A 26746-nucleotide genomic window follows, 5' to 3' on the forward strand; every position below is an offset into this window, starting at 1 on the left:
CCAGCTAAAATAATGGCAGCTTAAATTAAGGTGATGATAGTAGAAATTGAGAGAAATGGGTTCCAGAGATATTTAGGGCTTGGTAGCTACGGGTCAGGAGACAAAAGATATAGAGGATATAAATGAGAAAGTCTAAACAAGATCATTCAAGAGAAAACAGGTTAAGTATTAGAGATATTTAGCAATTAAACAGTACAATAAACTGAAATCTAGAACTGCTCTGCTTAAAAACTAGAATGGAGTCACCAACAAAAAATAAGAATATCTAATCAAAAAATACAAGCCCAGGTCTCCATTGATAGAAACTTGCCTGAGAAACTAAATAGGAAAAAGAATCAGGAAAAGTTCCACAGAAATGATGGATGAGTGGATCTTTCAAAGAAAGAAAGAAATCACAGAAAAGCAGAGTATGTTCAATGAACCAGGAACGACTTTGCTTAGCAGAAACATGCAATACAGCCAGAGACTTGGAGATAAACTATAGAGTCAGGCTAGAAATTAACAAGATCAGACATGATTTCTAACCTGTATACAACACGGTATTTAAATTGCTACCTCAAATGGTAAAAACAAGCGTACGTGATTTAAGAATTTACTTGTAAAACTTACTATCCACTTGATATTCAAAATCAGCTTAAATACTCTGGGACCAATATTCTCATCTATAAATTAAGAAAACACTTCCTTTCACACAGAAGAGACATTGTGAGGCTAAATTGTTAGAAACTCCTAGAAACACAAACTTCACTTAGAAAAAGAAAAAAAATTAAAGTGATAGGTAAACACACTTTGAAAAACTTTAAAGCAAAATATACATATAAAGAATTATACTGCACTTAACTTCATCTTAATATAGATTTAGTAAATGCACTAGTCATCTATATAAATAATATAATCAGAATAATCAACTATCCCAGACAAATTTTGCAATACTTATACAGAAATCAAAGAGCTTAATAAAAGTTTAGATTTTTCAGAGACTGTATATGGGGAACATTTAATTATTCATCTGTGAATTAAAAGATTAAAATAAATAAAAACTTCTAAATAGCAATTATATACCGTATTACTAAAGTAACTAAAGTAATTTGAAAGTTGGTTTGTGTAAAGATTTGCTTAGGTTCCTTCATGTTTTTGTTTGTTTTTAGTTTAAAGTGACACACACGGCATCTCTGATGCTTATACTTCATGTTAAATGCTCCTGCTCACCCAGCTGCTTCCTAGAATTAATATACACTCAGTGTAGAAAACCTGGAAAACCACAAAGGCTAATCCCATCAGCACATCCGGGGAATTATCTTTCTAGTTTTTATACTACATGTATCATACAATTTAGACGCAAAAATGTCACACTGTAGTTTCTTGCAAACTACTTTATAAAATGATATTTTACCATGTCAGTAATAATTCTTCTACAACATGGTTTAATAACTGTATAGAATTTCCCTCTATGGATTAACATAATTTACATATAATAGTCCCATATTTTCAACACTGGTTATGTTAACTTTTTGTCTTTATCTGCCACAAACAAGTATTTTTGAATGTGTCTTTTTTAAACATTGAAGGCGGGGTCAAAGTCTTGGATGACATTTGAAACACTCTGTAAGTGCCTTCTATAGCGATTGTATCCATTTATATTTCCCTTTCAGCCGTATCTGACTGGCTTTCTTGACACATCTTTAGCATGCACTGAAGTAGTATTTTTAATCTGTGCCAATTTGAGAGGAAAAAATTGGTATTTCTTGTTTATTTTCTTTTTTAAATTCTAAAATTAATAACACACTTATAATAAAACTTTAAACAACCCAAAAGCATACAGAACAAAATGTGAAAGTCCCCCCTCATCGTGCACTCCCACCCATTGTTAGCAGTTTGGTGGGGGTTTCCAGATTGTTTTCTGGGTACACATTTTCTATGTGTGCTCTCATCAGCGTGTGTGTGACTTCTGAGGCTTCATGCTTAGAAAGACTTTCCTTAAAATGGTAAAATATACTATTCAACTCTTAACCTAGCACTTTTATGGTTTTCTCAGAACTGGCTCAGAGCTCCCTGTGAGGCAGGTTGTGAATCCTGAGGGGAGAGAGAGTGACAGACAGACACAGACAGACAAGCGACATCTGCCTTGCCTTTTGTGACCAAACCTCAGAATTCACAGTGTTATTTCCTCTTTACTCTATTAATTGAGGCAGTTACAAATGTCTACCCAGGTCCACTGAGGGAGGGAAGCAGCCTCTTCAGGTGGAGTATCATTGTCTCCTAAGAAGAGCACGTGGGATGGGATGTAGATTGGTGCAGCCATCTTTGAAAACTACCATCTGACATGCCTCTCCTCCATTTTAAATATAACTTGGTTTTCCAGGAATAGAACTGTGTATAATGCCTATATAAAACAGGGGCATGCCTGTATTTCAGTATTAAAATGTGAATTTAAAAAAATTAATTAAATGGATTGTTATAGTTGGCATTTCTCTTTAAAAATGGCAGTTCCATGAAAATTTAATATTCAGTTTAATAGCCCTGCACCAGACAACTATGACAGTTCTTCAAAATCTTTTTCTGTTTATGGGTTTCACAATTTACCTTTAAAAAAAATAAAAACTGTGTGACCTAGAATAGTTCTGTACCTAATTTTGTAAACTTTTGATATTTGTGTTAGAAGCAACAATAGAGAAATAATTATAGAATTATTTTTCCAAAATGGACATTATATGGAATTGATTACATACTGATTTAAAGCAACCTCACTGCCACACGCCTGAAGTTAGATTCTAATAACCGTATCTGTTTTAGCACAGGAAAGCTGACGAAAAATACCACAATTAATATCAAATACCAATGATAGTAAATGTCCACAAAATGGCTAAGTTTCTGAACAAGGTCTAAAATAAATCTGATTTAGTTCCATCATCACAAAAAAGCAAAATGCACTAAACAAATCAGTATTCACTACACACTTAAGAGGTTTATCCTGAATTTATCCTGAATTAACTGTGCAGCTCTTCAAATGTGACTTGGTTGATGAAAGACGTAGGGAAAATGTATCCCCAACTACCCCTCTCAACAACAACAGAAAAAAACTGTCCAGTTTGCAACCACTGCCTCATTTACATATTTTTCATTTCTAAATTCATTTTCCACAACATACAATGATAACAGTCATGAGCTCATAATCTATGTACAGGCTTTCTTTAAAAGGAACCATTTAAACACACAATGACAACCGGTTAAAAAAATTCTATAATTCATGGTTTTAAAGAATACCTCAGGAAAACCATTAATGCACACAAAAGGACGTCCAATTGCTTTCTTGGTTCCCACAGTTCAAATGCCAACAAAGCTACTGAACAGCTGTGAAACAGACTAACACTAAGAATTGAAAAATGCAAACAAAGCAACCCATTCCTCTACCAAAATGAGCACTACAGAATTTTTAATGAGAATACAATTAATTGACTTTGAAACAAAAGTTGATATTTAAAGAAAACATAAAACAGAAGAAAGGGCATTAAACAAGACCAACATTGTACTAATCTTTTACTGTACCATGGTAGCTTTTTTGTTTCCCTCACTACATCCACCCAATTCATTTTCATCTAAAACCATTAGCCCTGGCAAGAGTTTTTCCTTAAAAATTTTTATTTCATAAAATGTAACTCCTTAACTGAACCTTTTTTTTTCCTTTCTACAGAATACCATATTACCCTAAGGAGTTAATGCCCTTTTCCTTTGCTAAGCTTTATGAAGACATCTGCCACCGTTAAATGAACCACCTGATAGCTTTTGACTCATTCTACTAATACTCAAATGACCATCTGCTCTAAGTTTTAATGGTATCTTGCCTGAGTTCAATAATTTAGAGAATTTGTATAACTGAAGTATTTTTGTTGGAAAATTTTATGAATATAGTAAAACACGTTGCTTAAGATCAACAACTACATTCTTGAGACGGATCTCGCAGTATAACCATGGAGTGCAGTATCTCAGCTCACTGCAAGCTCCGCCTCCCGGGTTTACGCCATTCTCCTGCCTCAGCCTAGTAGCTACTAAAGCAACTAGCTATTTAGAGATAAATGTTACAATCGATTGACCTCGGATAAGTCTCGCCTAAAGTGCTGGGATTACAGGCTTGAGCCAAGCCAACAACTACATTCTTAACAGACCTAATGAAAATAGCTCACACTCACAAAGCACTGATTTAAGTAAAATGTTAAATTTCTGGGTAGAAATGATGGCTGAAAGAGAAAAGTCGAGTTTTCACTACAAGCAGTTAAATACACATGAAGTGCTTCAACAACAGAACAAAAATCTCTAAATTATCACTTCATAAAACAGCAAAAGTAAAAAGTAAACAACATAACTGTTCATTAACAACAGAATGGATATATATATTAGGGATACAATGGAATATCAAAAATGAATGTTCAACAGCCACACAATTCAATATGGACATACCCTTCACCATAATGCTGAATTTTTAAAAATATAGAATACAAAGGCCAGACACGGTGGCTCACACTTGTAATCCCAGCACTTCGGGAGGCCAAGGCAGACGGATAAAGAGGTCAGGAGTTCAAGACCAACCTGGCCAATATGGTGAAACCCCATCTCTACTAAAAATACAAAAATTAGCTGGGCCCAGTGGCATGCACCTGTAGTCCCAGGTACTCGGGAGGCTGAGGCAGGAGAATCGCTTGAACCCGGGAGGAGGAGGCTGTAGTAAGTCGAGATCGCCACTGCACTCCAGCCTGGGCAACAGAGCCAGACTCCTTCTCAAAAAAAAAAAAAAAACCAAAAACAAAAATATATATATATATAGTAGAGAGAGAGAGAGAGAAAGAATACAAAGTATTGAATGTAAATACATATTATTTACAGATATAGAAAAATGTGTAACATAAAGAAACTCATGGGAATGATAAAAACTAATTTGTGACAGTTGGTTACCTTAGGAGAAGAGGGGAAGGAATGCAAGTGAAAAATACTACACAGGGTGTTCAAATGTGTTAGTAATGCTTTCTTTCTAGATGGATTCTAGTTATTGGTTATATTACTTGTTTATTCACTTGTATATGTTAAATATTATGCAATAAATTTTAAAACTTTTCTTAAAAAGAAACATTCCTTCTAGACTAGTATGGTGCCTAGCTATACCCTAAACTTTGCCCAAATTCAAAGATTTCACCTAACATCAAAAAAAAATGTACAAGTCAGCCAGGCGCGGTGGCTCATGCCTGTAATCCCAACACTTTGAGAGGCCAAGGCAGGTGGATCACGAGGTCAAGCGTTCAAGACCAGCCTGGCCAACATAGTGAAACCCCATCTCTACTAACAACACAAAAATTAGCCAGGTGTGGTGGCATATGCCTGTAGTCCCAGCTACTTGGGAAGCTGAGGCGGGAGAATTGCTTGAACCAAGGAGGCGGAGGTTGCAGTGAGCTGAGACCATGCTATTGCACTCCAGCCTAGGCGACAGAGTGAGACTCTGTCTCAAAAGAAAAGAAAAAAAAAAAAAATTTACAAGTCAACCATTATTCAAATGTAACTACTTATTGTGGTATATTCAACAAACCAAGAGATTCTAATTTATGAATTCATTCAACTTTAACCCCAAAGCAAATGTAACAAAAAGTATTACAGAGACTAAGGAGGGTTAACCAACAAGAATATCCATCTTATTTTCCCTGAACCGTCAAAATATTTAACTGGTTTAGAAATTGCCTCAACTCTAATTAAAATTCCTAATGAGGGCAAGGCCTCTGTGACCTGTCAGCTGGTTGGTAAAGTCCACATTCCTTACTCTTGAGAAATACTAAATTAATGAAAATAGGATTGTTGCTATTAATAATACCAGCCACTATCTATTAGTACCAAGCTTGGTTCTTTACACGCATTTTATTTAACTTTCCCAACAATTCTAAAAAGCAAGCAATTGTTATCCCCATTTTATGGATGACGAAACGGAGTCTCAGAGAGATAACTTGCCTGAAGTCACACAACATTAGTAAGTGGCAGGCTCAAATTCAAACCCAGCTGGGTCTGATCACAAAGCATGGTCTCTGTCTTTTTGTTTGTTTGTTTGTTTGTTTTTAGACACAGTCTCACTCTGTGGCCCAGGGTAGAGAGCAGTGGCACAATCTCCACCTCCCTGGTTCAAGAGATTCTCCTGCCTCAGCCTCCCAAGTAGCTGGGATTACAGGCACGTGCCACCACAACTGGCTAATTTTTGTATTTTTAGTAGAGACAGGGTTTCACCATGTTGGCCAGGCTGGTCTCAAACTCCTGACTTCAAGTGATCCACCTGCCTTGGCCTCCCAAAGTGCTGGGATTACAGGTGTGAGCCACTGCACAGCCTAAAAGAGTGTCTTTCTTAAGTTAATTTAAACAGTGTAGTTGAACACCACACCATCTACTTCCAACCAACTCTTACTATGCATTAAGAAAATGTCTTGAGCTGCTAAAGGATTACGTACAAAAAAAAGAAAATGTCTGTGAAGGTGTCACCCAAAGTTCACAACTCCTTCACGCCTTTTCTGTTAGACAAATTATTCTATTTTAGAAGACTCTGACAATCTATTACAAGTATGCATAATGTCACACATATTCCAAAAGAAGTTCTCAAAACTAGACATAAAACTGGCAATTTTAATAATGGCTTTGTTTATATTTTTGGCATTTTTTTACCTAGGAATAGAAAATTAATAAGGTGAAACATAAAATTAAGAAAATATATTTTGAAGCCAGGTGCAGCAGCTCAGGCCTGTAATCCCAGCACTTTGGGAGGCCCAGGTGGGCAGATCACCTAAGGTCAGTTATTCGAGACCAGCCTAGCCAACATGGCAAAACCCCATCTTTACTAAAAATACAAAACTTGCCAGCCGCGGTGGCGTATGCCTGTGATCCCAGCTACTTGGGAGGCTGAGACAGGTGGATCACTTGAACCTGGGAGGCGAAGGTTGCAGTGAGCCAGGATTGCGCCACTGCACTCCAGCCTGGGTGACAGAGCAAGATTTCATCTCAAAAAAAAAAAAAAAAAAGATTTTTATACCTTTTAAAATAACTGCACTAACTGGTAAAAACTCATTATTTGATTTTAGAAGCACAACACCTGTGTACTTTGAACTACTGTGATTTCATTTTACTGATGATGAATAAAGGCTCGAAATGGGGGGAAAAAAATGACTGACAGACCAAGATTCGAATCTCCACCATCAACTTACTACTTGCAGAGTCTTGGGCAAATTAGTTTATTTCTCATGGCCTATTTTATCATCAATAAAATGAAGCCTAACAAACAACAATGAGATAAAGTATACAATGCCTGACACATGACTGGAGCTCAGTAAATGTTAATTCATCCCACTAGTTAATAGGCTCACTTGATAAAATCCTTGATTTCCCGGCTCCTAAGCTACTGCATTTTCTACTATCCCCTGCAAAGAAACTGAGGGGTAAGGGACGGTAAGGCACCATGATGTAAAATATTATGATTCAAAGCTCTCTGGATTTATTATCACTAGCCCTGCAAACTGCCACAAATCAAACAATAATTTATTTTGATATTACAAAGTCTCTGCTCCATTTCTTGTTGGTTTAGGAACAAAATTATCATCAAGACAATAAATCCACTCCTGGAGGAAACCAAATACTCTTATCATAAGTGTGCTCTGAGAATATAAATGAATTCTAACCCAAGCAAATATCCATGAAAGTAAATTTGCTTTTAAAAAGTAGTAAATATATAAATAAGTAAGTATTCCAAAGCCAAAAATGAATGTCTGGACTATCTGCTGTTTTCCATTTCTTATGACATTATCTCCTCCACTAATTTAAATGCTACCTTATCTTAGTCATGTTCCACAAGTCCATTTTATAAAAAGTCAGTTGTTGGCCGGGTGCGTTGGCTCATGCCTGTAATCCCAGCACTTTGGGAGGCTGAGGCAGGCAGATCACGAGGTAAGGAGCTCGAGACCAGCCTGACCAACACGGTGAAATCCTGTCTCTACTGAAAATACAAAACTTAGCTGGGCGTGGTGGTGTGTGCCTGTAATCCCAGCTACTCAGGAGGCTGAGGCAGGAGAATGGCAAGAACCCGGGAGGCGGAGCTTGCAGTGAGCCGAGATCACGCCACTGCACTCCAGCCTGGGTGACAAAGCGAGACTCCGTCTCAAAAAAAAAAAAAAAAAAAAGCCAGTTGTTTAGAATTCAGAACCCATTTTCCCTCAGAAACAAAAGTTTAAAGGTAACTTACGTACCAGACTAGTTCACAAGAACCTGTTTACACTACATAGCGCTCTCCGCTAATCTGCAGGCTTACAAAGATAAAACATGTTGTGTTCCTAGTTCCATCTGAGGAAATGGTTAAACTGCTCTAACTATATTCCCAGACATGATAAGACAAGCTAAATGGTGTGCAGCCGTATGAATGTATGTGAGTAAAGAAATGGGTTTAAAAGAATGAGGAGGAATGTTCTTAAAGAGCTATTTTCCTACAGGTACTTAAAATGCACAAGCTCCTATTTGATAACTTAAAGCAATGGTTTCCAAAAGTAAGTTAAATGACCCAGGAGATATAGAAGATAACCTTTGAAATGCAAGAGAAAATCCTTTATCTGTCCACAATGCCTTATCTGTAATTCCAAAATCCAAAAAAACTCCAAACTCCAGAACAGTTTTTTTAGTAAGTTAGCAGCAAACTCATTTAATGGCAAACTCTCATCTGAACAAACAAAAGGCTACATACAGAATATAGTCTTTATTTATCCCCTCAGAATTATTCCTGTGCTTTGGTGCAGAAGTATTAATGTATTTATTTATAGGCTGTAGCTCTAGATCTCAAAGTGCATGTTATGTGTTACATGGCAAACACACCATACAATGCTAAAATCCAAAAGTTCATAAACTCAGTGCCAAGCATTCTCAAAAAGGTGTTGTGAATTTCCCTTAAAACTTCAACTTTTATATTTACTTTTTTCCCTAAAAACAGAAGAATAAAATTAAGTTTCACTCATTGTAAATCAGTCTATTGACATCCTAGTGGGTCCCTGAAAAAAACCCACATGAAACACCTGGAACACAAAAGGTATATTGAGGGTGAGTGGGAGTTTGAGAACATGAGGGAGTTAACAAAGGTCCTCTGTGTTGTGTGCTTCTGGCACATTAACACATGCTGCAGCTTTTGTGTACCTACTTCGGCATTTTTGTGGCGTATACCCTAATGATACAAAATAAAATGTCACTGATTACCTTGAAACAGAGTACTTAGAAGAGTCAAAATTAAGAATGAGTTTCATATTTTTCTTTTACAAAATAATAGTGTTGCAAAACTGTACACTTATTCTGCGATGAAAAATAATTATTGGTGGTGTACCCCTTAGAAACGTTTTTTTCTAATTACATCTATTGAATCTGTCCCTTCCAAGGAAAGGTGGTATCTGACAATAAATGTCAGATGCTTTCCCAAAGAAACTAGCATGAACAATGTGAAACTGATTTTGGATGTTGGAGCTGTTTCCATCATTACATAGTTCTTAATGCTGAAATGATGTGTAGTACCAACAAACTCATCTGCATCCTTAAAAGACGGTAATATTTACTTAATTTTAAATTCAATGGATGTTTAATTCATTTGTTCAAAATATAAAAGTCAATGCCTTCCAATGTAGTCTGCAAGAAATGATTAGCATCAGAAAAGATGGGCAATTAACAGCTAAATTTCAATGGAAATTTTTACTTAACTGGTAAATGAGATAGAAAAATAAGAATCAAGATTTAGTAAACACATTGTATTAGGATCCAATCAGGAAATAGAAATCATTATAACACACCACCCTTAGAAGTGGGGAAACAACGGGAAAAGAAAGGACTTGAAGAAGAGGCTCCAAGGAACTGGGATACAGACCTTTAAAAAGGTGCTATGCCTGGTTGATACAGGTGTCCTGGAGGAGGGTACAGAGTCCAGTTTTGCTGTTGTCGGAAATACAGTAGACCCTCCTTATCCAAAGGGAATACTTTCCAATACTCCCCAATGGATGCCTTAAAGTGCAGATAACACTGAACCCAACTGCCGCCAATTGGAACACATTTCTGTTCATGTCTTCCAAGCACAAATTTAGTGCTGTTTCCATCTTAACCAAGCACTTATGCACTGTGGGCCCTAATTTTTGTAGTTTAAGATGTGACAGCAAAACTAACATGAAATTTCTTTTTCTTTCTTCACAATTTCAAGGATAGACAGTTCATTACTGTAGATCTCAGAATCCTCAGCACAGGATCTTTTCTATTTCCCTGAGAACTTTCACCTTTTTACTTAAAGGATGCACTTGATGGCTTCTCTTTGACCTGTCTGAATTGCCAACATCACTACTCCTCAGCTTTGAGGCCATTATAAAGTCAAATAAGGGTTACGTGAACACGAGCCCCACAATACCATGACAGTTGATCTGATAACAGGCAGCTACTAAGTGACTAAATAGGTGGGCAGCATAGGCAGTGTGGGGAAGCTGGACACGGTGACAGATTTGGTCCCAGGCAGGAGAGTTCATCACACTATTCAGAATACTGTGCAATTTAAAACGTATGAATTGTTTATTTCTGGAATTTCTGATTTTATATTTTCAGATCATGGTTGACCTCAGGTAACTGAAAATGAGGAAAGCAAGACCATGGATAAAGGGGGACTACTGTATGCAAACTAGAATCAAATACTGATACGGAAATCAACATCCCATCCTAGCCTGCTGGGTGGAACGACACCAAACAGGAAAGAGACAGTCAGATTCCCAATCCAGCCTTCCAGTCTCCCTTTAGTGCCTCCTACTGGCACAGCCAACAGGGATCCAACCGGCAAAGGAGAAATACAGTGTGCAGAACCAGTCCAGCCTCACAGGGCAGAGATAGGGGTTAGGAGGTGAGGTTAATAACCAGCATACATCCATCAGAAATGCACTTTTTGGCCAGGCGCTGTGGTTCACACCTATAATCCCAGCACTTTGGGAGGCTGAGGCGGGTGGATCACCTGAGGTCAGGAGTTCGGCACCAGCCTGGTCAACATGGTGGAACCCCATCTCTAATAAAAAAACAAAAAATTAACTGGGCGTGGTGGCAGGCGCCTATAATCCCAGCTACTTGGGAGAGAGGCAGGGGAATCACTTGAACCTGGGAGGCAGAGGTTGCAGTGGGCCAACATCGCGCCACTGCACTCCAGCCTGGGCAACAAGAGTGAAACTCTATCTTAAAAAAAAAAAAAAGAAAGAAAGAAAGAAAAAGAAATGCACTTCTTTTATTAGGCTCTATGATCTGTCACTGCGAGGTCTCTGTTTTAGCTACAGCATCCAGTAAAACCAAGAATTGAAACAAACAAAACTCAGACTTGACTTACTATTAAATTGAAATTTTCAAAAATAAAATCAAATTGGTCTCATCTCATTAAAAAAAAAAAAAAAAAACACGATTTTGAGCCTGGGCATGATGGCTCATGCCTGTAATTGCAACACTCTGGGAGGTCGAGGTGGGTGGATCACTTGTGGTCAGGAGTTCAAGACCAGCCTGGCCAACATGGTGAAACCCCGTCTCTACTAAAAATACAAAATAAGCCAGGTGTGGTGGCAGGCACCTGTAATCCTAGCTACTTAGGAGGCTGAGGCAGGAGAATCGCTTTAACTTGTGAAGCAAAGGTTGCAGTGAGCCGAGATCGTGCCACTGCACTACAGACTGGGCAACAAGAGCAAAACTCCATCTCAAAAATAAACAAATAAAAATAAAGAATATTTTGAGAAACAAAATACCAAAATATCATTCTGAAGGTTTAATCCTTTCAGTCTATTCATCCTTTTTCTACATATATTTTTCCATAAGTAATTTTTTAGCCTTTCAAAAATTTACATTAAAAGCACAGTATTGGGGTAGGGAGGGGGCAGAAAAAAAAAGCAGCAGCACAGTATCTATGTTAGTCCTTTGAAACTTGCTTTATCACTCAACATATATTTGGCAAACATACATCCAATTCTTCCATTTTAACTGCTAATATTTTACTTATTTATGTTTTCATTAGTCTGTATATAAACTTTTAATAATTCCCCAATTATTATTTTTAATAAACAATATTGCAATGAATTTCTTCATACATATTTTTATAAATATGTGCCTGAGAATCTCATGAATATATACCTGGAAGATGTTTTCAGCTGCAGAACATGTGTTTTTTGTTGTTGTTTTTTGTTTTTTAATTTACAATATGTTGCCACCTTGCTTCTCAAAGTGGTTGTACGGATTTACTCTACCACAAGGCCTGGAGAGTTGTTTCCCTATATTCTTCATTAATACATACTATAATTTGACTCTCAATTTTTGTCAATCTAACTGAAGTGAAAGATATCTTTTGTTTCATTTGTATTTCCCAGTTTACCTATGAGTTCATTGTGTGAATAGTTATAGTTATTAGCTTTTTCAAAGCCAGAGAAATATTTATATTTGAATTTATCTAATCCATTTATTTCCTAAAGGAAAAAGACAGCTGGTTGGCCCAATTCTAACTGCTACCTGAACATTTTCTCCCTTACCAGGTAATGTAATTATCCATGACCACATACAAACATAAATATTAATTGGTCAATTTTCGTCATTAAATAAAAAAAAAACTTTACAAAAAACCTAACATTTCAGTAACTTGAATACTAACTATGATATGATAGTTGAGTAGATATGACAATGTCACATCTTCTGCCAAGGGCAGACCTTGTCCTCAAGAGCAGAGCTGGGACTTTGGGCCAATGTGTTTGGAATAAAGAATAAAAGATAAAGGACCCCAGTACTACCGTAACAGTAAAGTCTGACCAGCTCAAACTGGAGGATCTGACAGCCTTATAGGAAACTCAATTACTTGCTTTAACAACAAAAACTCTTTCATGGGACTAAAATGTTTTCTTTTTTTTTTTTTTTGAGACGGAGTCTCGCTCTATCGCCCAGGCTGGAGTGCAGTGGCCGGATCTCAGCTCACTGCAAGCTCCGCCTCCCGGGTTTACACCATTCTCCTGCCTCAGCCTCCCGAGTAGCTGGGACTACAGGCGCCCGCCACCTCGCCCGGCTAGTTTTTTGTATTTTTTTAGTAGAGACGGGGTTTCACCGTGTTAGCCAGGATGGTCTCGATCTCCTGACCTCGTGATCCGCCCGTCTCGGCCTCCCAAAGTGCTGGGATTACAGGCTTGAGCCACCGCGCCCGGCAAGAAGCTAAATATAATTACATGTAACAAACTACCTGTGACATATTGTGTAGACACACACACACTTCCAAAAACCTAATAATGTCCAACAATGGTATTACATTAAATTAATCAAATAACCACAGCATGGACTAGCATAGGACTTCTCATATCCAACATTAAATGCTAGAACAGGGAGGCAGTTCTGACAGAAAAAGATTTTGAATAGAATTATATATTCAACCAAATTATCAGTCAGTTTTGGGGGTGAGAGAGACAGTGTAGCAAAATAAAGCAATTTTCAGGTCTGCAAGCACTCAAATTCCTATAAAGAAAGAAAAGAAGGGGGAAAAAAAGGAAGAAAGAAAGGAAGGGAAAAGGATTTTTCCCCCAAGAAAATAAGAAGGGAATGACATGAGATATAGTATAAGAAGCAGTAATAAGAGAGAACTACAATTTTAAATCCAATTAATTATTAATAACATACCTGTGAGCCAGGTGTGGTAATCCTGTAATCTCAGCACTTTGGGAGGCAGAGATGGATGGATCACTTGAGGTCAGGAGCTTGAGAAACCAGCATAGCCAACATGGTGAAACCCCATCTCTACTAAAAATACAAAACTTTGCTGGGTATGGTGGTGCGTGCCTGTAGTCCCAGTTATTTGCGGGGCTGAGGCAAGAGAATCACTAGAACCCGGGAGTCAGAGGCTGCAGTGAGCCGAGATCGCACCACTGCACCCCAGCCTGGGCGACAGAGACTCTGTCTCAAAATAAATAAATAAATAAATAATAACTGTGACGTTTAATGCAATTTTATGAGCAAATCTTTTTTTTTTTCTTTTTCTCCTCTGTTTGAGACTGGGTCTCATTCTGTCACCCAGGCTGAAGTGCAGTAGCATGATCTCAGCTCACTGCAACCTCTGCCTTCCAGGATCAACTGATCCTCCTGCCTCAGCCTCACCACCAAATAGCTCGGACTACAGGCACAGACCACCATGGTGGGCTAATTTTTATATTGTTTTGTAGAGACGGGGTTTTGCCATGTTGCCCAGGCTGGTCTCAAACTCCTGGGCTCAAGTAATCTGCCCGCCTCAGCCTCCCAAAGTGCTACGATTACAGGCGTGAGCCACTGTGCCCAGCTGAGCAAATCTTACAACATAAAAAGAAGCAAGTATTTACAGGAGTATGGCGGCGGAGACAGGACAATGCAAACAAAAATTGGGGACTAATTTTCCTGAAAATTTACATAAAGCCAATACAATGAAAAAGGTAAGAGGTATGGGGCAGGAGACGGCCAGGCGCAGTGGCTCACATCTGTAATCGCAGCACTTTGGGAGGGTGAGGCGGGTGGATCACCTGAGGTCAGGAGTTCCAGACCAGCCTGGCCAACATAGTGAAACCCCATCTCCACCAAAAATACAAAAATTAGACCGGGCGCAGTGGCTCACACCTGTAATCCCAGCACTTTGGGAGGCCGGCGGATCACGAGGTCAGGAGATCAAGACCATCCTGGCTAACACAGTGAAACCCCGTCTCTACTAAAAATACAAAAAATTAGCCAGGCATGGTGGCATGTGCCTGTAGCCCCAGCTACTCGGGAGGCTTAGGCAGGAGAATGGCGTGAACCTGGGAGGTGGAGTTTGTAGTGAGCAGAGATCTTGCCACTGTACTCCAGCCTGGACGATAGAGCAAGACTCCGTCTCAAAAAAAAAAAAAATACAAAAATTAGCCAGACATGGTGGCACCCGCCTGTAATCCCAGCTACTTGGGAGGCTGAGGTAGGAGAATCGCTTGCACCCAGTAGGAGAATCGCTTGCACCCAGGAGGTGAAGGCTGCAGTGAGCTGAGATCATGCCATTGCACTCCAGCCTGGGCGACAGAGTGAAACTCCATCTCAAAAAAATAAAGAAAGAAAGAAGTATGGGCAGGAGTAATTAAGAGACTGACTAGTTTTCTACATGCAAAAAAAACCACTAATTTTTCAATCTGTTTGTTACATATTAAAAGGTAGTAATTAGCAGAGCAGGAAAAAAAAGGTAATAAAATTTCTAACTCACTGGCTAAAAAAAAAAAAATACAAGAAAACTGGAAAGTTAAAAAGTAAGGTAGCAGCCAGCTGCGATGGCTCATGCCTGTAATCCCAGGAATTTGGGAGGCCGAGGCAGGCGGATCACCTGAGGTCGGGAGTTCGAGACCAGCCTGATCAACATGGAGAAACCCCGTCTCTACTAAAAGTATAAAAAATTAGCCGGGAGTGGTGGGGCATGCCTGTAATCCCAGCTACTCGGGAGGCTGGAGCAGGAGAATCACTTGAACCCGGGAGGCAGAGGTTGCAGTGAGCCGAGATCGCGCCATCGTACTCCAGCCTGGGCGATAAGAGGAAAACTTTGTCTCAAAAAAAAAAAAAAAAGTCAGGTAGCAGTCATCAGAAAAAATGTATCAGTTGCCACGATACATACCAACAAGTTAAATTCCTCTATTAAAAGACAAAGGTTCTCAAAGTCAGTGAGGACAATATTTAACCATGTCATTTACAACAGAAATTGCTATAACAAATCAATTTAAAAGCTAAAAATTAGTAAACAAAGGTATGCATACACAAATACACTTGTTGCAGTGTTGTTTAAAATGACAAAAAGGTAACACTATAAATGTCTATCAAAATAGTTAAGTAAAATATTTTTTAACTGTTAAATACTATGTACCTAATAAAAAGAATAAGACAGATTCTTACATGCTAACACTGCAAGATGTCCAAGACGATATATATTTAAAAAGAAAACTGAAGAACAGTACGTATGGCACACCTATATGGGAATACATATATATTTCTCTATAAATAGTTAAGTTTAAGACATAAAAATAACTGTCACCTTATTTTACCACATAGGAAGTACATATTAGATTACTTATAAGGAAAACAGAAAACATATATGTCAAGTAGAAAGGAAAAAGGAATGAAACAAAACTATGTACACCATAAAACCTTAGCTGTGCAAAAAGAACACACTAGAAAGAAACAAGCAGGGCTCAGTGGCTCATGCCTATAATCCAGGCAATCTGGGATGCTGAGGTTGAAGGATCACCTGAGGCCAGGAGTTTGAGACCAGCCTAGGTGATACAGCAAGACCCCAACTCTAAGAAAAATAAAAAATAAAAAAAATTAGCCAGGCTCAGTGGAGTGCACCTATAGTCCTAGTTACTCGGGAGACTGAGGTGGGAGGATCACCTGAGTCTAGGAATTCGAGGTTGCAATGAGCTACAATCACACCACTGCACTCCAGCCTGGGCAACAGAGTGAAACTTTTTTTTTTTTTTTTTTAAAGGCGGGGCACGATGGCTCACAACTGTAATCCCAGCTCTTTGGAAGGCCAAGGCAGGTGGATCACTTGACCTCACAAGTTCAAGACCAACCAGGGCAACATGGCAGGACCCTGTCTCTACAAAAAAATACACAAATTAGCTGTGCATAGTGGTGCGCACCTCTAGTTCCAGCTACTCAAAGGCTGAAGTGGGAATGAGGTGGGAAGATGGCTTGAGCCCAGGAGGTGGAGGCTACAGTGAGCTGAGACTGTGCCACTGCACTCCAGCCTGGGGGACAAGAGTGAAACTCTAGAAAGAAAGAAGAGAAAGGGAGAAGGGGGAGAGGGAGAAGGGGGAGAGAGGGAAAGGAGGAGAGGAGGAGAGAGTGAGAGAGATGGGTAGGGAGGGAGACGGGGAGGGAGAGGGGAAGAAAAGAAAAATTAAAAAAGAATGGTTTTGAAAAGAGCACTAAACAATTTACAACAGTATATATCACAAAGTTTCATTTCTAAATTGGTTTACATTTCATTATCAATTTTCCAACAAGCAAAGTATTAGAGGTGGTCATGTTTCTGAATGACCATACTGTAAAAGAAAAAGAGAATGATACAGAGGAAAAGCAATGAACTGGCATTCATCCCTACTATCTGCCACTCACCAGCTTTGTGACTAAACAAATTTCTTAAACTCTCTGAACCTCAGTTTCCTTTTATCTTGTTTTAGGATAATATCTAATCTCGGGTCCAATGAGTCAAAAGCTCTTTGAAAAGTGTGTTTGATTCAGAAAATACTCATCCAGAGACATGGCTCTGCTAGAAAATGGAGATACAAGAATAACACAGATCCTTTCCCTTAAACTAATAATCCAGTGCAAAAGACAATTACAACACAGCATACCCTGCTATAACAGATGAAAGCACACGTGTGATGAGATCACACTAGCTAGCAATTAAAGAGGGTGGAGGAGAGACCCTGGTGGATGGCTACCTGAGAACACATTCAAAAAGAAACATCTAATCTAATCAGAGGGACAGGCTGGAAAGTATAGGATCGAAAATATACATTAAGATAGCATTACACTTACAAAAAGTACATATATTAGAAAGGTGTTACATGTTCCTTTATTTCAGTTGTACACAATTCTCTTCTCCCCAACGAATAATGCCAATCTAGTTGTAAAGACATGTATTACCAACAAAAACTCAAGGCTTGAAATCTGTTGAAAGGAAAAGGAGAAAACGTAAACGCAGGGCATCTCAAGTAGACAAATAGTCACTTAGTACTCTGCTGTTCAAAGTGTGTCCCTGAGCCAGCAGTATCTGCATCACCTATGAGCTTATCAGAAATATTCTCGCAGCATCCCAGACTTACTGAATCAGAATCTGCATTTTAAAAGGTCCCCAAGTGATCTGTGTGCTTTAAGTTTGAGAAGTACTAACACAGGGGTCTACTAGTTGATTTCTTGAAGTCCTCAGCTCAGCCAAGCTGCAATCTACAGGGACTATTAAGAACTAGATAGACTTCCATAATTTACAACATTGTGTTAGTGGAGGAAATAAAGACATTTTACAGAAGTCTTTAAAATAGGTAGGATATATGAGGAAATAAAGTTTTCCTTGCAGATGTCATTAGTAAAAAACATTTTGTGATATTTCATCCTTTCCAGGTGTGGCATCCTGCTGCCCAAACATTGTTCCCTCAAGTCCTGTTTTTTCCTACGGCTTTGTGTCCTGACAAATACCCTTTTCTACTGTAGTTCTAGAAACAGATCAGAATAGGGGACTCAGAAAAGGAAAAGCTGAGGATTATTAATTCATTTCATTTTTTTTAATCCAGGGTCAGCCCTTTTAAACCTTCAATTGAATATAAAACATCTGAGAAGTTTTTCCACGTATGACCAGAGAGGCATTCTTTGCTAGTGGTCAAAGAAAAGGACAAAGAACTAATTCCAAAACAGTTTGAATGAACAATGACCCGAAGCTGGTTTTGAATAAAGCTGATTTTCTATACCTTTAACTTTGTATTATCTATACCAAGAATGACAGAACCTTAACAGGAAAGCTACATTCATTTTCTCCATTACCTCTGGTAACACCACAACAGTGCAGTCAAGTGAACACAAAGCAAGCATGAATAAAAACACATTTCTCCCCAACTCCTATAAAATCAGTGCCTAGATGATAAAATGTCAACTATACCTACTTGACTACAGACTTCACAAAATTAAATCCAAACTAATTAAATAACATCCCATATAGTCCCAAAATCTTCTTGCTCACTACAAATGAGCCAAATGAATCTGGAAACAAGATAGAAGTTATAACACTCAAACAGATACTCAATGCTCCTCTCTGCAAAGTTTAACTATCCTAGACCATAAATTCAAACATATCATGCGTGTCCTGAAAGAAAAAATAAAGCTGATATGCCAAAATATTACAGACCCGCATACAACTCCCAGACAAAATCTTCAAAATGTAGTGAAAAAAATAGTATCAGAAAGATTCACAATGATCCAACCACTCCAGAATCCTTAGCTCCCAGAAAAGTTGCAAAGAATCTTATGCTGAAGGTTACCCATTTCTTAATTCTCAATCATACTGCAATCAATTTTCTATTCATATAATGTAGAATATAAGTGGAACTAGGGAACAAAGGATGAATAATCAAAGGCAACCTCAGTTCTCCCTCTGATAAATATAATAAATTTTTTTTTAATTAAGCACAAAAATATGTCACACACAAAAATATAGAACGGGCTGAGCGCGGTGGCTGACACCTATAATCCCAGCACCTTGGGAGGCTGAAGCTATGGATCACTTGAGGTCAAATGTTCGAGACCAGCCTGGCCAACATGGTGAAACCCCGTCTCTACTAAAACTACAAAAGTCAGGTGTGGTGGTGCATGCCTGTAATTTCAGCTACTCAGGAGGATGAGATAGGAGAATCGCTTGAATCTGGGGGACGGAGGTTGCAGTGAGCCGAGGTCACACCACTACATTCCAGCCTGGACCACAGAGGGAGACTGTCTCAAAAAAAAATAAAACTCTGTGTGTGAGCGTATAACACCTATGCACTCACCACGGGGTAGGTTTAATCCCAGAACATTACCAAAATACTTAAAAGCCCCTGGTGTACTTCTACCAATTGTGCTCTCCACTCCCTTCACCATAAGGAGGTCCACTCCCTTGAATTTAGTATTTATCATTAACTTTATCTGGCACACTTTTACCACACATGTACATATCCCTAAACCAATGAGTCTCAATTGGGAGCAATGTGCTCCCACTAGGTGACATCTGGCAACGTCTGGAGATATTGTGGGTTGCCACAAGGAGGTGGGGTGCTACTGCATCTAATGGGTAGAGGCCAGGGATGCCTGCCTACAATGCACAGGACATTCCTATAACAAAAAATTATCCTATCCAATTCAAAATGTCAATAGTGCCAAGGTTGCAAAACCCTACCCTAAAATAGTTTTGTTCCGCACTTTAACATACCATAGGTTTTCTTTTGCAACTTACTTTATTTGCTTAACATTCTCTTCTATACAGTACTGTACTATATAAATTCATACAATTTATCCATTCTCCTGTTAATGTACATTTAAGTTGTTTCCAATTTTCTGTTTTTACACGCAACACTGCTGTGAACATTCTTTTTTAAATTTTACTTTATTTATCTCAAAACCACAGTAACTGCTGTGAACATTCTTATACAAGCCTCTATGTGCTCAAACAGAGATTCTCTCCAGGACAGTGACTTTCAGAGTGTTGTTCTTCAACCACTAGGGAAATCCTCAAGACCCTTTGAAGGGCTTCATGAGGTCAAAAGTATTTTCACAATAATACCTAAGATACAAGTTATCTTTTTCATATTGGCATCACATTGCTGTTACAAAAGCAACAGCTGGTAAAATTTCTGGTGACTTAGCCGAGTTAACACTGTCATTAATGAGACATATGGATACCATGTACCTCCTGGTATCATGCACTAATGAGGGTAAAACATCATTTCTACGATACTCTTGCCGAAAATACATAATCTGAATTTAATCATGGAAAAGCAGCAGAAATACCCAATTTGAGAGATAACAAGATTGTTTTTCATTACCTTGACACTGACTAAAGACTGAAGAACTCGCCCAGATTGGAAGAGACCACTAAATGCAACGTGTGATCTTGGATCAGAAAAAGAATATTAGTAGGACACTAATAATAACCACTACATAAATTTGAATAAATGAAATTTGAATAAGGTGTATAGATTAGTTAATACAGTATTACCGTATTAGTGTTAATTTTCCAGTTTTGATCATTGTACTTGCTAAGATATTAACAGCTGAAGAAGGTGGGTAAGGGGCAAAAGGGAACTCTTACTAGTTTTGTAATTTTTCTGGAAGACTACAATTGTTTCAAAAACAAAAGTTGATTTTTAAAATGTTAATTTTATGCAAACAAATATCAAGTACTTAATAAATATTGAGTAAATCTTATAGAATGTAACAAAATGTCAATGAACACTGATTATTAAATATTTTGAAGAAAAAAAAGCACTGAAAGTAGTATTACAGTACTGGGGCAAAATAAGAGCCAGGAGCTTACAATTTTGTTCAATTCTTTTTTTTTTTTTTTTTTTTTTTGAGACGGAGTCTTGCTCTGCCGCCCAGGCTGGAGTGCAGTGGCCGGCTCTCAGCTCACTGCAAGCTCCGCCTCCCGGGTTCACGCCATTCTCCTGCCTCAGCCTCCCGAGTAGCTGGGACTACAGGCGCCCGCCTCGTCGCCCGGCTAGTTTTTGTATTTTTTAGTAGAGACGGGGTTTCGCCGTATTAGCCAGGATGGTCTTGATCTCCTGACCTCGTGATCCGCCCGTCTCGGCCTCCCAAAGTGCTGGGATTACAGGCTTGAGCCACCGCGCCCGGCCTTGTTCAATTCTTAAAAAAAAAAAAAACTTGAAGAATTTAAACCGTAGAAATTAAAATATATTTCAACAAGTATTTCATATGAAGGTTGGCTGTCCTGTGTCCATACTGCTCTTAAATCGTTTATTAAAAGATTAGATGAACAGGATAAACCACTACATATAACAAATTAATATATAAAATTATCTTATTAAACTAAGATTCTAAAAGTTATTTCTGAAAAAAATCTACTTTTTTTTTTTTTTTTTTATACTTTAAGTTCTAGGGTACATGTGCATGACGTTTATATCATGTATAACTCCCCAATGCAATCCCTCCCTCCTCCCCCCTCCCCATGATAGGCCCCAGTGTGTGATGTTCCCCTTCCCAAGTCCAAGTGATCTCATTGTTCAGTTCCCACCTATGAGTGAGAACATGCGGTGTTTAGTTTTCTCTTCTTGTGACTTTCTTCACAGAATTGGAAAAAACGGCTTTAAAGTTCATATGGAACCAAAAAAGAGCCCGCGTTGCCAAGACAATCCTAAGTCAAAAGGACAAAGCTGGAGGCGTCACACTACCTGACTTCAAACTATACTACAAGGCTACAGTAACCAAAACAGCATGGTACTGGTACCACAACAGAGATATAGACCAATGGAACAGAACAGAGTCCTCAGAAATAATATCACACATCTACAGCCATCTGATCTTTGACAAACCTGAGACAAACAAGAAATGGGGAAAGGATTCCCTATTTAATAAATGGTGCTGGGAAAATTGGCTAGCCATAAGTAGAAAGCTGAAACTGGATCCTTTCCTTACCCCTTATACGAAAATTAATTCAAGATGGATTAGAGACTTAAATGTTAGACCTAATACCATAAAAACCCTAGAAGAAAATCTAGGTAGTACCATTCAGGACATAGGCATGGGCAAGGACTTCATGTCTAAAACACCAAAAGCAATGGCAGCAAAAGCAAAAATTGACACATGGGATCTAATTAAACTAAAGAGCTTTTGCACAGCTAAAGAAACTACCATCAGAGTGAACAGGCAATCTACAGAATGGGAGAAAATTTTTGCAACCTACTCATCTGACAAAGGGCTAATATCCAGAATCTACAAAGAACTCAAACAAATACACAAGAAAAAAACAAACAACCCCATCAAAAAGTGGGGAAAGGATATGAACAGACATTTCTCAAAAGAAGACATCCATACCGCCAACAGACACATGAAAAAATGCTCATCATCACTGGCCATCAGAGAAATGCAAATCAAAACCACAATGAGATACCATCTCACACCAGTTAGAATGGCAATCATTAAGAAGTCAGGAAACAACAGGTGTTGGAGAGGATGTGGAGAAATAGGAACACTTTTACACTGTTGGTGGGATTGTAAACTAGTTCAACCATTATGGAAAACAGTATGGCGATTCCTCAAGGATCTAGAACTAGATGTACCATATGACCCAGCCATCCCACTACTGGGTATATACCCAAAGGATTATAAATTACTCTACTACAAAGACACATGCACACGTATGTTTATTGCAGCACTATTCACAATAGCAAAGACTTGGAATCAACCCAAATGTCCATCTGTGACAGACTGGATTAAGAAAATGTGGCACATATACACCATGGAATACTATGCAGCCATAAAAAAGGATGAGTTTGCGTCCTTTGTAGGGACATGGATGCAGCTGGAAACCATCATTCTTAGCAAAAAATCTTTTATACTAAGATAATAAAACTATTAATATGATAGATACATCCCATACTACAAACATATAGATAACATTACTATCCCTTCAAAAATTACCATAGTAAAGAATATGTTACACTTTACCCTAGATATTTAAATTTCCTCATAAAGCTACAATTACCGATACCAAGAATTCCTCCAAATACGGGTTGTGGTCAGACTCTAGTTTGAGCTAGCATGACAACAAAACTTCAAGGCTGCAGGTGGCAAAACAAAACCCTGTCTCAAAAAAAAAAAAAAGAGTAGGCAGAAATTAGGCCTCAAACACTGTTGCTGGCAATGTCAACTCATAAAACGTCTTCAAAAAGCAATTAGTCAATATCTACCAAAATGTTAAATATATGCAATGTTTTGATGCAGCAATTCCACTTCTTCAGAAATACTCAGCACATATGCATAAGGATATATGTGCAAGGACTTATTCACTGCATCATTGTAAAGAAAACATGAAATAATAAAACGCCCATCAATAAACTTCTGGTTAGATAAATCACCGTATCCAATCACTGGAATACTATGCAGCCATGAAACAATGGAACAATCACCAATATAATTTAGTGAAAGAAACAAAAGTGCAGAGGAGTGAATACAGTTATCATTTGTACTTAAAAGGGGATTAGATTTATAGTATAGTCACACACATGCTTGCCATGCAATAGAGTATTCTGTAAGACTACACAAAAAACTGGTAACAATGGCTGCCCCTTTTTGGGCTGCTGAATCTTTTCATTTTCTTCTAGTCATGTACATATACTCTTTTTAATATTCAGAAAGCTATCTAAAGCCTGACCTTATGGCTGACTCCTGTAATGCCAGCACTTTGGGAGGCTGAGATGGGAGGGCTGCTTGAGGTCAGGAGTTCAAGACTAGCCCAAGAAATAAAGCGAGACAACTGTCGCTTTAAAAAAATTTTTTTTTAATAACTGTTTTTAAAAAACTAGCTAAGGAACACAATTTGTTGAATTAGCTGTTCAAAAATTGAGTTGGCTTGTGTTAAGTTCTTCATTGCTACTAATAACTATGAGCCCATTCCAAGATTTGTAAGGCCTTGCCAAACTCAATCAATGTCTTAGAAGCAGCTCATTTAGGAATACTGAAAAGTACCCAATTTTAAATGTGAACTATTTTCTACAGAATCAAGGATAAATAATACCAAAGATGAACCTATATGAAAATGAATTTGAAATTTATTTTGTGAAAGCAAGCCTTTGGTTTAATCACTTAGAAACTCTAGCGTCAATAACAGACACCTAAAAGTCACTAATCAAGATTCACTAATCAAGGATCCTGACTCACTGCTAGGTGAATGGGTAAGATTCTGACATCACCTTACTGAGACGAATGTTAGTGTAACAAAAAATAGAATCAGGTGTCCCCTATGCCGATCTGCCACTTGGAAAAAGTATTTAACACAAAGAAATGGTTCAAGAGCTCAGGCTGTTTTTCCCTCTATTGATATAAAGATATAAAATAGAACAATATGGATGAAAAATCATTCCACAGAGTCTCAAGTAACATTTGGCTACTGAACTCCAAGTCATTCTGTGTCACAGACGGTAAGAAAAAAGGCATCTCCACAAATCCGAGGTATCAACGGCCCCTCGGCAATTGTCAACGGTCAACTGAGCACCATATGGCAAGGCAAGCCTCCCTTCAGACAGTTATCACTTGGTGGCTGATTAATTTCAATGGCTTATTAGATAGGCCTCTCCAGACTCCTTCCCAAGAGGAGGAGTCGGTTGGGGGAGCTGTGTCTGTTCTCTTCCCAGTGCTTTGTGTTTTCCAGGCTTGAAAGCATCCCGGTGTTGGTGCTGCCATCATTTCCCTTGGGGGTAGGGGGTCTTTTCTGTAAGTTTTTGTTCACCCGTTCTGAACCTAGAATTCCCCTGGCGCTTTCCCTTTCCGCTCACTCCAGCCGGGCGCTGCCCACCAGATGTCCCACCGCAGACCTCTCCCCGCGCCACCGACGTCCACCGCAGCTCGCCCCTTCCCCCCGCGCGCGCAGGCCCGGGCCAGGTGGCCGCGGCTTACCGGTGGGCGCGCTGTCCAGGATGCGGAGGTCGTAAGCCCCGGAGCAGCGGTAGTTGGCAGCGGTGCCGTTGTCCCACACTACCACCACCTCCTCGGGGCTCTCGAAGCTCCGGACGGTGCCCACATGGCCCTCGCCGCCGTCCTGCTTCCCCCACTTCCAGTCCGGGCCGCGCACTACCCGAGCGCCAACCCCTTCCACCATCACCCGGTTATTCCGGGAGTTACTCATCGGGGCCCGGGCGGTGGGCTCCGCCGCTGCCGCCGCCGCCGCCGCCGCCGCTGCCGCCGGGGGGCCCGTGAGGGAGTTGGGCCCGGGCCGGACTCTCGGCGCCGGCGGGGGCGGCAGCGAGCCCCGGGGGACGTGGGAATAACTCACGGAGGCGGCGGCGCGGTCCCCGCGGAGCCCAAAGCCGCTGCCCAGCCGTCGCCGCCGCGCCCCCCGCTCGGACTGGAGGGCGGCCCGCGGCTGCTCGGAGGCGGCGGCGGCTAGCGGGCGGAGGGGAGGGGGCGGTGGGCGGGGACTCTCCCGCTTCCTCCGGGCTCCCTGGCCAGGCTACAGCGACGGCCGCCAGGAAACCACGCTCTCCCCCGGCCGGGAGCGCGAGGAGCGCAGGAGGCCGGGGGAGGCTAGCCCGCGGGGGCCGGCGAAGGCGGCGGGGAGCAAGCTTAACTGCCGGCCTTTCTGCGACCCCGGGCCCTCGCTCCGGGACGGGAGCCCGAGCGCCGGCCCCGCCTCCTCCCCCGTGGGCAGCGGTGGTACCTCCCGGCGTCCGGCGAGGGCCCGGGCCCTCCGGCCCCCTTCTCTCTGCCCCCGCGCCAACCGCCGCGCTCCGCCCCGCCACAGAGTCCCAGCCCGGCGAGAGCGGCTCCACATCCGGGTACCGCCGTACCCACGGCCGGAGCGGCACCTTCTCAGAGCGTCTAGGAGGGGGATCCTTGGCAATAATAGAGTGGGAAGGGTTTCGGGGAGCCGCGCGATCGCGGGAAGAAAGGAGGAGAAAACCGATCCCTAAGCGGCTGTCCAGGGTCCAATGAGAATGCGCATGCGCGCGGTCTAGAAAACGGGCGTATGGAAGCCCAACCCCAGCCCCGGGCGATGGAGGGGCGGATCCCTGGAGTTGCCGCCCGATGGTGCCGCGCGCCCTATGAGCTGTGAGGAAAGCGGTTGGGCCGTCCTGGAGGCGGGGCTGGAGAAAGTGAGGGTCGGGAGGCTACCCGGGCTGCGGAAATTGGGCGGCTGTGATGTGGCCAGTTTTTCACTGACTGCTAGTTTTCCTAGGCGAACTAAGTGTGAATAGGGGATTCCATATTCTTTTAGTCTTCTTTTTCAACGAAGGCAGAAATACATCCACCGATTCAGGGCGACCTGTATTTGTGTGGGTGTAAATTGAAAACATTTCAAACCAGACAGAGCAGGTGGTTAGTAGTGTGTTTTTAAGCTGAACAGCATGGTATGGAATGTTGTGAGCAACGGTAAAACCTTTTAGAAGATGTGTCTTGCCTTTATGCACAAGTAGAGGGGTAGGTAGACTCCAAACTTCTC

At 40.3% G+C, this 26746-nt stretch overlaps 1 protein-coding gene across 2 annotated transcripts in view; it reads right to left on the bottom strand.

Annotated features, from left to right (window-relative positions):
• Positions 1 to 25661, bottom strand: part of MIB1 (mindbomb E3 ubiquitin protein ligase 1) — a 141203-nt gene extending 115542 nt beyond the window's left edge. For both annotated transcript variants that reach the window (XM_033178160.1, XM_033178159.1), the window contains exon 1: positions 25204 to 25661. In XM_033178160.1, coding sequence (XP_033034051.1) covers positions 25204 to 25432 — 229 coding nt within the window. In that variant the 5' untranslated portion in view covers positions 25433 to 25661. The remainder of the gene's footprint in view (positions 1 to 25203) is intronic.
• Between the last annotated feature and the right edge of the window lie 1085 nt (positions 25662 to 26746).

Source organism: Trachypithecus francoisi, unplaced genomic scaffold (assembly GCF_009764315.1).
Source record: "Trachypithecus francoisi isolate TF-2019V2 unplaced genomic scaffold, Tfra_2.0 Lachesis_group19, whole genome shotgun sequence".
NCBI classification, from domain to species: Eukaryota; Metazoa; Chordata; class Mammalia; order Primates; family Cercopithecidae; genus Trachypithecus; species Trachypithecus francoisi.